Below are 13,080 nucleotides of genomic sequence, written 5' to 3'. Positions count from 1 at the left end.
CAGTTGATTTCCAGGCTCTTCCGGATTGACTGTTTTTGTAGCTGACGTAGGGTTTTGAGTAGAGTCGAATAATGAATATCGCTGCTGATGCTGATGCAATTGGTTCTCAACTTTTTTAAATTTTGCAGTTGCTTGTTTTTTTTCTGTGTTGGGCGCTGAACCTTGGAACGCGTAGTCAAAGCTTAGTTATTATTCGTGTGTTATTTTCCTTTTCTAGAATCGAGTTTTGTTATATTTTGTTGTAAAACTTTGTCATGCTTTGGTTCTGAAATTAAAGCATATCAAAAAAGGCGCTTGTTGTTTTTTATAAAGAGAAAAGTGTCATTTTAGGAAAATATTGTCATCAACACCATACAGCATATCAGACATTCTTTTTCAAATTTTTGAATTTCGATTTCGTGAATTTCAATGAAATCTTGAATTTTTCAAATTGCTTTGGACAAACTACCACTCGTTTGGATTTTCTCCCGAAATCTGGAAAAGATTTTAGACCTGAACTGTAAATCTCCAGAGACGCGATACCCAAAGCAATATAATTTAATCCCATGCTCCCTGTTTCCTGTTCGATTAGTTCCTAGCACTAAAGCCGTAGATCTCTGGAGAAGCGATACCCAATGTAATATAATTTAATCCCATATTTCCTGTTTCCTGTTCGATTAGTTCCTAGCACTAGAGCCGTAGATCTCTGAAGAAGTGATATATAATTTAATCCCATATTTCCTGTTTCCTGTTTAATTAGTTCCTGTTTGATAGTCCATATTTCCTGTTCGATACTGCTAAATTTCTACTACGGCTCTAGTACTACTGTCGCTTTCAAAAGGATTGCACCAAAATATGCATATTAAAAATGAAAGTAAGGTCGAAAACATCTCGGAATTCATTATAGAGAGTTTTAATGTGATGGTTTTGACTGCTGTGTTTTTGATAAAAAACAAAAGGCGAGATTCTTTTCGGGGGAAAGTTGTCTCTTTGACGATCTGGGAAAATGTTAAAATCCTTAAAAGTAGAGATATTCACCTTCTTCTATTAAAAATTGGCAATTTCAATTTCAAATTAAAGTTCCCTAACGTTTGGCATAAACGCACTCATTCCACTTTTTGGTGAAGGGACCTACAAGAACGGCCACCTTTTTTTCAGGTTCAGTGAGCCTGTTTAGGAATCTCCAGCTGTTTAACCTTCATTTTTTAGCCTAATAAGGGCTTGAAATTTAGAAAATCACTGAAATTAGACAGCATTTACTTAAATAGAAACTCAAGCGGTAGGTGGAGTGTCTATAAGAAACTTGAAAAACTAGATGATCAAGCAGTTTAACCTTGTGAAAAGTCAACTGCACAATCTAACTCTTCCGTGACATCATCTTTGATGTTTTTGTATGATCGACTGCAATCATTTAGCTTCGCACAAATATTGTTTTTATGGGCTCTAAGCGCCTCAGAGCCTGTGATTTACACAAATTGTGTCACATCAAATATAGAAATTGTCTATAAAAAATTTCTAGGAATGAACCCCCATCCCCAATGCTCCCCAATTGAAATTGTGGGCATGTCTGTTTTGAAATGTGGGCATTGCTTTGAGCGGATGTGATAGCGTTTAAACGAAAATTCCAGGCCGCTAAGCCTATAATCAAGCAATACGGGACTTATTGCTTGACCTCCCAAAACCAGCCAAACTACTACAAAAGAAAATATTGAACTAATTCATTTCTTAGCAAAAGTTTGAGTCTAAGTGTTCTTTTCGGTTACACTAAGATTATTGCTATGGGTTTTTTTGTAGTTTTTACCTTTTTTTAGCTTTTTTCTTCTTTTGTATTAATACAAAAGTCAAGGTTCGAACCTGGAACCTCTCGAACCTAGAACCTGGAACATAACGCGTTACCAAATCAGCTGCATCGGCTTGAATACTTTCGTTTTTGTCATATGCGGACAAACATGACGTCTCTCGACAGACAGACAGACAACTTATTTTTATATATATATATATATATATATATATATATATATTTATATATATATATATACTACCAGGAGCCCGGTGGCCTGGTTCCCGACACGCGTCAAGCTTCTCGGTTTGGATTCTCTATAATAGAGTTATCATCAAATTTAATACTTGTTGTTTCTTTAAGTTCAGGCCAATCAGGATTGTATGTCACAGTTACAAAGAAATCTGGGGGTGTAAGGCGACAAACAATAGCCAAGACATCTTCAAAATGTTTAGCGAAGTAGCCTGTTGATCCGAAAAATGTTGACGGTAGTATTAATTTTTCGCTAACGAGTCGCCAAGTCTTTAAGAAGTCGTGTAACACCTACGTAGTTTTCGCGTATAATAGTTTTCTGGTTATATTTTATCGAGTCAATATGATCGTGCTCAACACGAATATTGGTATGAACGAGATACTATTGGTATACAATTTTATGGGTCTCAATGTGAGTTTTTTCACAGAGCAGTGGACTCTTAAGTTTAGTTATTTCCTTTTTTTAATTAAACCCGATTGAACCTTGGAAAAGCCTTTTGTTATTATTATTACTGGCTTCATGTCTGCAGATGATGAAAAAATTGTCTTTCACCAAAATGCAAAGTATTAAAACCAATTCGACGCAGATAAGGTGTTACAGCTTGCACAGAAAGAATTTTCGCCTGTTCAAGTCGAAAACCGATAAAATACCTAGCTAATTCAAATAGCAATCGCAAATTCTGTCGGTCTGTCGGATCCGGTTTTGCTACTTTAGGCACTTCTAGGTAAGCTAGGACGATGAAATTTGGCAGGCGTATCAGGGACCGGACAAGATTAAATTAGAAATAGTCGTTTCCTCGATTTGATCATCTGGGGGGGGGAGTGGTGGGCCCGTTAATTAGGAAAAAATAGAAAAATTGAAGTATTTTTAACTTACGAATGGTTGATCAGATCTTAATGAAAGTTGATGTTTCGAAGGATATCATGTCTCAAAGCTGCTATTTCAAATCCCGGCCGGATCTGGTGACATAGGGGGAGTTGGGAGGGGGAAACCTAAAATCTTGGAAAACACTTAGAGTGGAGGGATCGGGATGATACTTGATGGGAAAAATAATCACAAGTGCTAGATACATAATTGACATAATCGGAACGGATCCGCTCTCTCTGGGGTAGTTTGGGGGGGGGGGGGTTAATTCTGAAAAATTAGAAAAAATGAGGTACTTTTAACTTACGAACGGGTGATTGGATCTCAATGAAATTTAATATTTAGAAGGATACCGTGTCTCAGAGCTCTTATTTTAAATCCTGACCGGATCTGGTGACATTTGGGGGGAGTTGGAAGGGGGAAACCTAAAACTTGGAAAACACAAAGAGTGGAGGGATCAGGATGAAGCTTGGTGGGAAAAATAAGCACAAGTCCTAGATACATGATTGACATAACCAGAACGGATCCGCTCTCTTTGGGTAGCTGGGGGGGGGGGGTTAGTTCTGAAAAATTAGAAAAAAATGAGGCATTTTTAACTTACCAACGGGTGACCGGATCCCAATGAAATTTGATATTTAGAAGGATATCATGTCTCAAAGCTCTTTTTTAAATCCCGACCTAATCTGATGATATTGAGGGGAGTTTGGGGTGGGGGAACCTAAAATCATGGGAAACGCTTAGATTGGAGGGATTGGGATCAAACGTGGTGGGAAAAATAAGCAGAAGTCTTAGATAAGTGATTTACATAATTGGAATGGATCCACTCTATGGGGGGGGGGGTGATTCTGAAAAATAAGAAAAAATGACGTATTTTTAACTTACTAAGGAGTCATTGGATCTTCATGAAACTTAATATTTAGAAGTACCTCGTAACTCAGATATCTTATTTTAATTCTCAACCAGATAAAGCGTAATTGGGGGGGGGGGGCAGTTGGAGGGACCGGAAATCTTAGAAAATACTTAAAGCGGTGAGATCAGGATAAAACTGGATGGGAAGAATAGAAACCTGTCTAAGATACGTGACTGACATAACCAGACCGGATCTGCTCTCTTTGGCTGAATGGGGCGAGGGGGTAATTTTGAAAATTGAGGTATTTGTAACTTATGAAAGGGTGTCCAGATCTTAATGAAATTTGATATTTAGAAGGATCTTGTGCTTTAAAGCTCTAATTTTAAATTCTGACCAGATCCTTTGACATTGGGGGGAGTTGGAGGGGGAAACCGGAATTCATGGAAAACGTGAAAATGGGGTAGTTTTATCTTACGAATAGGTGATTGGATCTTAATGAAATTTGATATTTAGAAGGAATTCATGTCTCAGAGCACTTATTTCAAATCCCGACCAGATCTTTTGACATTGGGGGGAGTTAGAGGGGGAAATCTTGGAAAACACTGGGAGTGGAGAAATCGGGATCAAGCTTAGTGGATAGAATAAGCAAATGTCCTTGATAAGTGATTGACAGAACCGTGCTGGATTCGCTCTCTTTGGGGAAGTTGGGGGGAGGGGTTCAGTGATTTGGCGAGTTTAGTGGTTCTGGACGTGCTAGGACGATGAAAATTGGTAGGCGTGTTAGGTAGCTGCACAATTTGACTTGATAAAGTCGTTTTCCCAGATTCAACCATCTGGGAGGCTAAAGGGAGAGAAAAATTATAAAAAATTAGGTATTTATAACTTACGAGTGGGGGATCGGATCTTAATGAATTTTGATATTTAAACGGACATCATGAACCAGAGCTCTTATTTAAAATCCTGACCGGTATTAAGCCTCTTATTTTCCTTTTTAAATCAATCTATTGATTCATAGAATTTTGTTAGAGCTCATACCATATGATCTCTTGGCTCTTAGCTCTTCTTGCCTCGTCACAGGTGCCATATGAGCTCTTAGCTCTTGTTTGTTTTGTTTTGTTGGTTTTTTTTTTAGCACTGAGGATGACTTGGCAGAGGTCCCTGTCGAAATATCTCTTGATTTTCAGTCTTCATATTTTTCTACTGGCTTACAGAATCCTTGTTTTTTCACCTATTTGACTTTTTTTCATTTATTATATCCTTTCCTTTCTTGGTTTCATACGTAATGTATAGCCAGTGTGGTCTTAGAAAGCCAAGCTTACGGGGAGCATTTGACCAATATGGTTTTAGATTTTTTTTTCAATTGTGTTGAAAAAAACATGCAAATCTTATTTGTCAATTCAATTTTTTAGAAACTTGCAAAAAATCGAATTCTTCCTTCTTCTTGACGTTACAATTTACAATTAGACACACAATCTGAAGGCCGTTTATCTAGAGAATGGGTTTCAAAACTCTAACACGAATTTTACAAGACCATAGACTCAAAAAGTACGTCCTTAGTAATAAAATATTTAATTTTGAATCTTCACTACATCAGATTTTATCCGTCCCAGATTTTCACCAAATTTTAAATATCTCGCAAAGGTCTTTCTGACATGTTTTCCATTTAGCGAAAACACACTTAACGAAAAATTTTCAAAACTTGAATTTCAACACGGATTCTCCTTCCTAGATTTTGTCTTGGCCCTCCTTTGGAAAATCTATCCCCCAAGGAGCTAAGTATTCTATCAAAGGGACCTAAATTTGCAATATCTCAGACACACGTGAATATATAAGAAATTATTACGGGTGTGGAGTCCGGTATTTTTAGTATCCATGGTGAGATTGAAAATCCAGACCTACACAAGGAGAAACAGTACAGAATGTTCTTGATTATATGCCGTCATTGTCGCTATCAGCTCAATCAAAGGAAGAAATTAAAATTCTCCGAAATTTGAAAAGAGATAAAAATACAGTAATTACAAAACTGGACAAAGGAAATACAATTGTTATTATGGATTCTGCAGATTTTCAAAATAAAATAAATATCCTTTTACTGGATAAAAATACTTAAAAAGGAATAAAAACTGATCCCATAGATAAATACTCACAGCAGTTGAGAAAAGAATTAGAAATTCTTTAAAGACAGTAGATTAATCACCGTCGAATGTACAAAAAAGTCTACGCCAATGATTGTTCAGTCCCCAAAATTTATGGTCTACTTAAAATTCATATGAAGGATATTCCGTTATGTCCTCTCGTACCGTGTTATTGTTCTCCAGCTACAGGTGTAGGAAGGTTCTTAGCCATAGTTTTTGAACCTCTGTTAACAGCACAAAAATCTTATGTAAAAGGTTCCATAGATCTTGTTGACAAGCTCAAAAATCGAAGCATAATACAAAAAAACTATCTTATTTAGTTTTGACGCAGTTTCCATGTACACTTCATGCGATATCCATAAATGTGAACACACCTTACAAAAAAAATTAGAGGAAAATTCTGCTTTGACGGGTTATAAAACCTTGGAACACAATAATGACACTTGTTTGTCTTTACAACAAGTTCTCTTTGTATTTTATATTCCGAGAAAAAAAATTCTTTAAGATTAAGGGCCTACCCATAGGCACTGATTTGTCTCTTTTTTTGGTAAATTTTTACGTGGATTTCATAAAACAATCTGCTTTGAATAGTTTCCTTTTAAAATACTCTCTCCGGTTTCGTTTCGTTGATAATATTCTTTCTGTTTGGGAACATGGTCAGGACTATCTAGGAGACTTTTTGGCACATTTGAATTCTTTTGATTCGAATCTTCAATTCACAATAGAACTGAAAGATTCAGGAAAGTTCCCTTTCTCGGATGTTTTAATTATTAAGAATAATCTGAGGCTTGAAGTTTCTATACATAGAAAGCCGACCCATAATGATTGGTATTTACATTTTTCATCAAATCACCCTCCTTGTCTGAAAAGAGGGGTAGTAATTAAATTCTAAAAAATGGAATTTTGATACTAATAGCTACATCAAAAAAATCGCATTTTAATGTTGATTTTAAATATATAAGTTTCATGATGTTTAGTCTTACCCATCAACAGTTACAAGCCTGAGAAAATTTGCCTTATTTTAGAAAATAGGGGAAAACACCCCCTAAAAGTCATAGAATCTTAACAGCTCCTATCTACAAAAATGTGGAATTTTGTATTTTTTGCCAGAAGGCAGATCACGGATGCGTGTTTTTTTTTTTTTTTTTTTTCCAGGGGTGATCGTATCGACCCAGTTGTCCTAGAATGTTGCAAGAGGGCTCATTCTAACGGAAATAAAAAGTTCTAGTGCCCTTTTTAAGTGACCAAAAAAATTGGAGGGTACCTAGGCCCCCTACCAAGCTAATTATTTTCCCAAAGTCAACGGATCAAAATTCTGAGATATCCATTTTATTCAGCGCAGTCGAAAAACCTTATAACTATGTCTTTGGGGACAACTTACTCCCCCACAGTCCCCGTGGGAGGGGCAACAAGTTACAAACTTTGACCAGTGCTTACATATAGTAATGGTTATTGGGAAGTGTAAAGGCGTTTTCAGGAGGATTTTTTGGTTGGAGGGAGGAATTGAGAAGAGGGGGATATTCTGGGGGAACTTTCCATCGAGAATTTTTCATGGGGGAAGAAAATTTCCATGAAGGGAAGGCAGGATATACTAGCATTATTTAAAAAAGCAATGAAAAAATAAATATGAAAAAGTTTTTTCAGCTGGAAGTAAGGAACAGCATTAAAACTTAAAACAAACAGAAATTATTACCCATATGAGGGGCTCACCTCCTCCTAATACCTCACTCTTTACGCTAAAGTATTTTAGTAATTTCAACTATTTATTCTACGGCTTTTGTGATTCAGGGGTCATTCTTAATGAATTGGGACGAAGTTTAAGCTTTAGTGTAAAGATCGATGTACTGACGAGGGGGCGAGCCCCCTCAAATATGTAATAAAAACATGAGAATACAAAAGTTCTTTACGTAAGCTAATTTATAAGTTACGTAAATCTTTTACTAATAAAAAGATTCGTAGAAAATTAAAAGCTCTAGTTGCCTTTTTAATTAGCCAAAAAATCGGAGGGCAACTAGGCTTCCTCCCCCGTTCTTTTTTTCTCAAAATCATTCGATCAAAATTATGAGAAAGCCATTCAGCCAAAAAAAAAAAATATATATGCAAATTTCGTTTTAAATATTCCTCAGTTGAGAGCCAAAATCAAAATATGCATTGATTCAAAAACGTTCAGAAATTAAATAAAAAAGCAAGTTTTTTTAACTGAAAGTAAGGAGCGACATTAAAACTTAAAACGAACAGAAATTACTTCGTATATGAAAGAGGCTGCTTCCTCATCAACGCCCCGCTCTTTACGCTAAAGTTTTTTACTGTTTTAAATAGAAGAAATGAGAGAGAGTCAAACTTTAGCGTAAAGAGCGGGGCGTTGATGAGGAAGCAGCCTCTTTCATATACGAAGTAATTTCTGTTCGTTTTAAGTTTTAATGTCGCTCCTTACTTTCAGTTAAAAAAAACTTGTTTTTTTTTTATTTAATCTACCGTAAATGGCCTACCGCAATCTTTTGAAGAGCCAATTAGATAAAAAAAAAAAAAAAACAACAGAAATTCGGCTATGAATAGAGATATCTATCCAATGAAAACGGAAATTAGAGACAGACAAAACCTGTTGCAAGGCAAATGATACTTATTCAATCTAATTGGTAAATTCTCTTACATTGAACTCTGACTGTTTTTCTCTTTTTTTCTTTTTTTGATTCAGTGTCTTTTCTCCTCTTGCCCAGTTCACTTCAAAATATAGTTTGTTTTTGTTTTTGTTGTTTGAGCAATGAGGACGACTTGGCGGAGGTCCTTGTCGAAATATTAAATTGATTTTTGTCTTCATATTTCGCTACTGACTGACAAAATCGTAATTTTTTTCACCTTTTTGATTTTTTTCATTTATTATAATCTTTCATTTCTTGGTTTCTTACGTAAGATAAAAAACAAAGAGTTTAAACAAAATATAAGATGTGAATGTTGTAAAAACGGTGTTTGATATTTTTGAGCTTTACAATTGAAGCAAAATTTATTTTACCTTTTTTTGCTGTTTATTTTTTTTTCAAGTTACACATTTGATGTCCATCTTGAGAAAAAAAATTGAGTTTTTCTCATACGCAACCCTAGTGTTTTTTTTTTTTTTTTTTTTAATAACACACGTTTACATATTTCTGTATCTGAAAGTCAGGTATGTCTGGCTGAATATCTTTATTTAAAAAGGATTCTACATAAACACAGGAGATTATTTCTAGAAATAATTTTACTTCATGGATTTGAGAATGCACTCTGGACACTTGTTGCATTTTAGTTTCAAAGGGCTCCGGTATAAATAACTTAGATTGTTACCCTAGGTAAAATAAGCGTAACCGAGTTTCTCATGCAAAATTTGGTCAAACCAAATGTAAAGCATAATTTCAAGGAATCAACTCGCTATTGAAAATGACCGACAGAAGATTTGTCTTCTACTTTCAAAGTTGGCCATTAAAGTTTTACTTTTGAGTTGCAGCAGCAACTCAATCATTTCTGCAGCAAAGCTGCAGTATTTAAAGAACGAATGTGTATCGGCGGATTTTTCGCCATGGTTGGAGCGGTAGCTACAACCTTATAAAGGGTTAAAAATGAAGACAGTCGATACTTGACTGTTTCAGAAAGCACTCATATATTTTGCTGCCAAGAATGGTAACTAGGCCATTGATCATCAACTAGATTACAAAGGTTGCTGGTATAAATGTGAAGTAGAAGTAGATTATCTTACGCGTCGCTGTATCAAAGATTGTTTCAAAGTTGAGCTGCTATTACTAGTTACTATTGCCATTGCTAGCTAACTTTTATACTGTTCACTATTCTCAACTGCACCTTAGGGTGCCTTAGATTCTCACAAACGAAAATTTGTATTTATCAAACCGCATTCCAGTTTAGGAGCTAGTAACGTGTCTCATTGAAAAAAATTTTGAGCGTTTCGAGCAGTCCTGTGAGTTCGGAGCTATAGTAAATTTTGGGTCAAAGTTACAGTAGGCGTATTCAAAATGTCTTGGGTTAAAATCGAAGGTTGTCTTAATTGCAAAATCTAGTTAAAAGAGTCTTGAAAACAGGGCTGTGAAGTCAGAGCTATGGTATTTTTTTTCCTGAATGGAGTCGGAACTGGAGTCGGTATATTGAACATGTCTGGAGCTGGAGCTGGTTAAAACTTATAAGTGACTAATTGAAATTCTCATCAAGATGATTATTATCTCTAGTCCTTTTCATCCCTCTTATTCTCCGTGTTTTTTTATTCCTCTTAAAAATAGTAGGCATTTGTCGCTTTTTTATATTTTCCATAATTTTCATGTTTCGTTTTTGTAAATATTTTTCAATTTTTTTGTCATCTATGTCAACAGACACTAGTCGCCATTCTTTAATAACATCCTCGTCCACTTCGAAGCTAGCATCATTACCATCATTGTAGAATAGCACTACGTCCTTATCTGCACCAGGGAGAAAAATGACTTTGTCGTGAAGGTGATTTAAGATCTTTTCAGAATTTGGTAGTGATTCTTGGATATCTTTTAGTGAGATTCCCCCAAGGCCTTTTGAATGATAACGTTTCAGGAGTTTCAAAAACGACTTTTTACTTCTGATGTTATATACCGGCTTGTATATGTACTTATTCTCACTCGTTATTTCTAATTTTGGATTTTCTGGGAGAGCTATTTTTGCCAACCATGTTTTTGTACTGCTACTAATATCCAGCTGATCTGTTTCACCTAATACTTGTTTAATACTTAGTGAGTAGTCATTTCCTTCCAGATATCTCTTTTGCATATACTTGACTATTTTTGCTAAGGCACTGAACTTGTGAGGTGACGTTTCCACAAAAAGTGGGTCTTTTGAAGTATTTAACTTTGATACAGCAAAATAGGACATTTTTTGCATTTTTGTCTCTCCTAATGGAGACATTTCTTTCTTCTCTTTTTTGTTTTTCACACTAGGAACCTTCATACTTCGCCTTTTAAAGCTTTTACTTGCTATCAGAAGACTTGGATCCATTTTGAGCTATAAATCTCGTTTTGAAACATATCAAGGAAATATCACGTCATTCAAAGCACGTCATTACATATCACGTCATTAAACTACGACAATATCACGTCATTACAGCACATCATATAAATCATAACTTTAAAAGTGACATAGTGGTCATTTTTGTCCTTCGGTGGCGCAGTTTGCTTGACCTTAGCTTAGTACTACGGGACCGGGAAACCAAATCTGGCTGCAGTAGCACACTGGGGCTAACACAATGACCTTTGTCGTCAAGAAGCGTCGTTAATCCGATTACTTAATAGGGATCATTTTCAAATAGTTTTTTTTAAATGTTTAATACACAAGTTTAGGTTTTTTATATACTTCCGCTATTATCAAGAAATTATCTTCGGGCTCAAACCTTGCCTTAAACTTGAGACCAGAAGGTCACTATGATGGGCAACATAGTGAAAAACAAAACTCCTGAAACTACAAATGAGAAGCAAGAATAAACGGCCATAAACCATACATTCATATCACAATTTCCACTTTGGAGGATTCATTTGAGCAATAGAAACACGCCATATGGCTAAAATTACCTATCTCTGTTTCATCCAGCTACTTTGTGTGAAAGGTCTCAAAGGCTTCGGAGATATCTCATTCGATACTATCCTTTTGTCACCTGCCCCGCTTTAACCCCTAGACATCCAATCTAAGTTTTGAGAAATTTTGAGATATTACTCAAAATAATCAGAAGTTCCTATGAATATGCAAAGAGGGATGACCTAATCCCACAATCCCTCGATGCAAGAGGTATAAATAGCAGAAATTAACTATTATTTGCCCTTCAATTCTATAACAGAGAAAGAGGACTTGCTTGATGTTTGGCCTGCGATTGGCTAGGACCTTGCTTTGGTTTAAACAATAAGGTATTTCATACTGAAAAGAGGAGTTAGATAGGCCAAGACAAAAAAGAAACAAAAAGGACCCGAAGGTCACTATGATGGGCAACATAGTGAAAAACAAAACTCCTGAAACTAAAAATGAGAAGCAAGAATAAACGGCCATAAACCATACATTCATATCACAATTTCCACTTTGGAGGATTCATTTGAGCCATAGAAACACGCCATATGGCTAAAATTACCTATCTCTGTTTCATCCAGCCACTTTGTGTGAAGGGTCTCAAAGGCTTCGGAGATATCTCATTCGATATTATCTGTTTTACCGCCATCTTCAGTAGATCTTCTTCTATATTGTGGGTAACCATCATTGCCAGTAATTGTGTTTGATACTAAAAGTCGAGGATATTGCTTTGTGCACCTTCCTTTGGCCATGCATGGTGAATTTTCGTTCAGTGCACCGCAAGGTCCATGTATCATATTTTTTACAATGATATCATGTAACCCCTTATTGACATTTTTATCAGGTATTTCAGCGGAAATCACATCATCAATTTCGTTCGAAGTAATTTTTTTATGTAGCCAGATTAGTATATGTGCGTGTGGCAAACCTCGTTTTTGCCATTCCACTGAGTACATCCAGCATCGCACTGACCCAAACACTTCAAGTTTTACAATGTAGTTTATCAGTGATTTCAACTTTTGCCGGAAGACACGGGCCGTAATGTCATGCCTATGAACCGCCGATTGTCCTTGAAGTAAAAGCTGCAGTATCTCGTCCCAAGATTGATTACATGTAAATGTAATAAATAAATCTGGACGACCATAGAGACGAACATACGCAATAGCATATTGAGCATATTCATGCATATGACGGGGACTGCCAGAATATGACGAAGGTAAAATTGTTAATCTTCCAACGTTTGTGGTATTACCGTCATTTATAACTGCATCTCGCAAATGAATGTATTGTTCAGAGCGGAGCTTGGTCTGATTCAGGCGGATATATAGCAAACGTTCTGATTCAATTTTAGCATACATATCAACGACGAATTGGTGAAACAATTCACGGCATTTTAAAATATAATTTTCTTCATCCTGCCGAATCATTAGTCTATAGGAATAATAATGCATTGCACTGCATTTCTTATTCATTTCTTTGTTAGTGGCTGGATTCATCAATTTAATATTAAAGTGATAGCCGTCGGCTCCATCCCAAAAAATGATAGGATATTGTAGGGCATCGTAGCATCGATGAGTTTCAGCAATTCTTAACAACTGAGCGTTTCGCTTATGAAGAATAATATCTCGAGGTAAAAACTGATCACCGACCATAACGATTGCCACTT

The 13,080-nt window shown here is 35.9% G+C and overlaps 1 protein-coding gene across 1 annotated transcript; it reads right to left on the bottom strand.

Annotated features, from left to right (window-relative positions):
• Positions 1 to 10,031: 10,031 nt before the first annotated feature.
• Positions 10,032 to 10,859, bottom strand: LOC136025693 (general transcription factor IIE subunit 2-like). The gene has a single exon (XM_065701671.1). It carries the CDS (start codon positions 10,857 to 10,859, stop codon positions 10,032 to 10,034), a length of 828 nt encoding a protein of 275 aa, XP_065557743.1.
• Between the last annotated feature and the right edge of the window lie 2,221 nt (positions 10,860 to 13,080).

The sequence above is a fragment of the Artemia franciscana genome, chromosome 4, assembly GCF_032884065.1.
Source record: "Artemia franciscana chromosome 4, ASM3288406v1, whole genome shotgun sequence".
Classification (NCBI taxonomy): Eukaryota; Metazoa; Arthropoda; class Branchiopoda; order Anostraca; family Artemiidae; genus Artemia; species Artemia franciscana.
The sequence above is the reverse complement of the archived record's forward strand: the minus strand, read 5'-3'. Positions and strand labels throughout refer to the sequence as shown.

Excerpts from the sequence above, each read along its gene's own strand:
- LOC136025693 (XM_065701671.1), bottom strand. The coding sequence starts at position 10,859 with ATGGATCCAAGTCTTCTGATAGCAAGTAAAAGCTTTAAAAGGCGAAGT.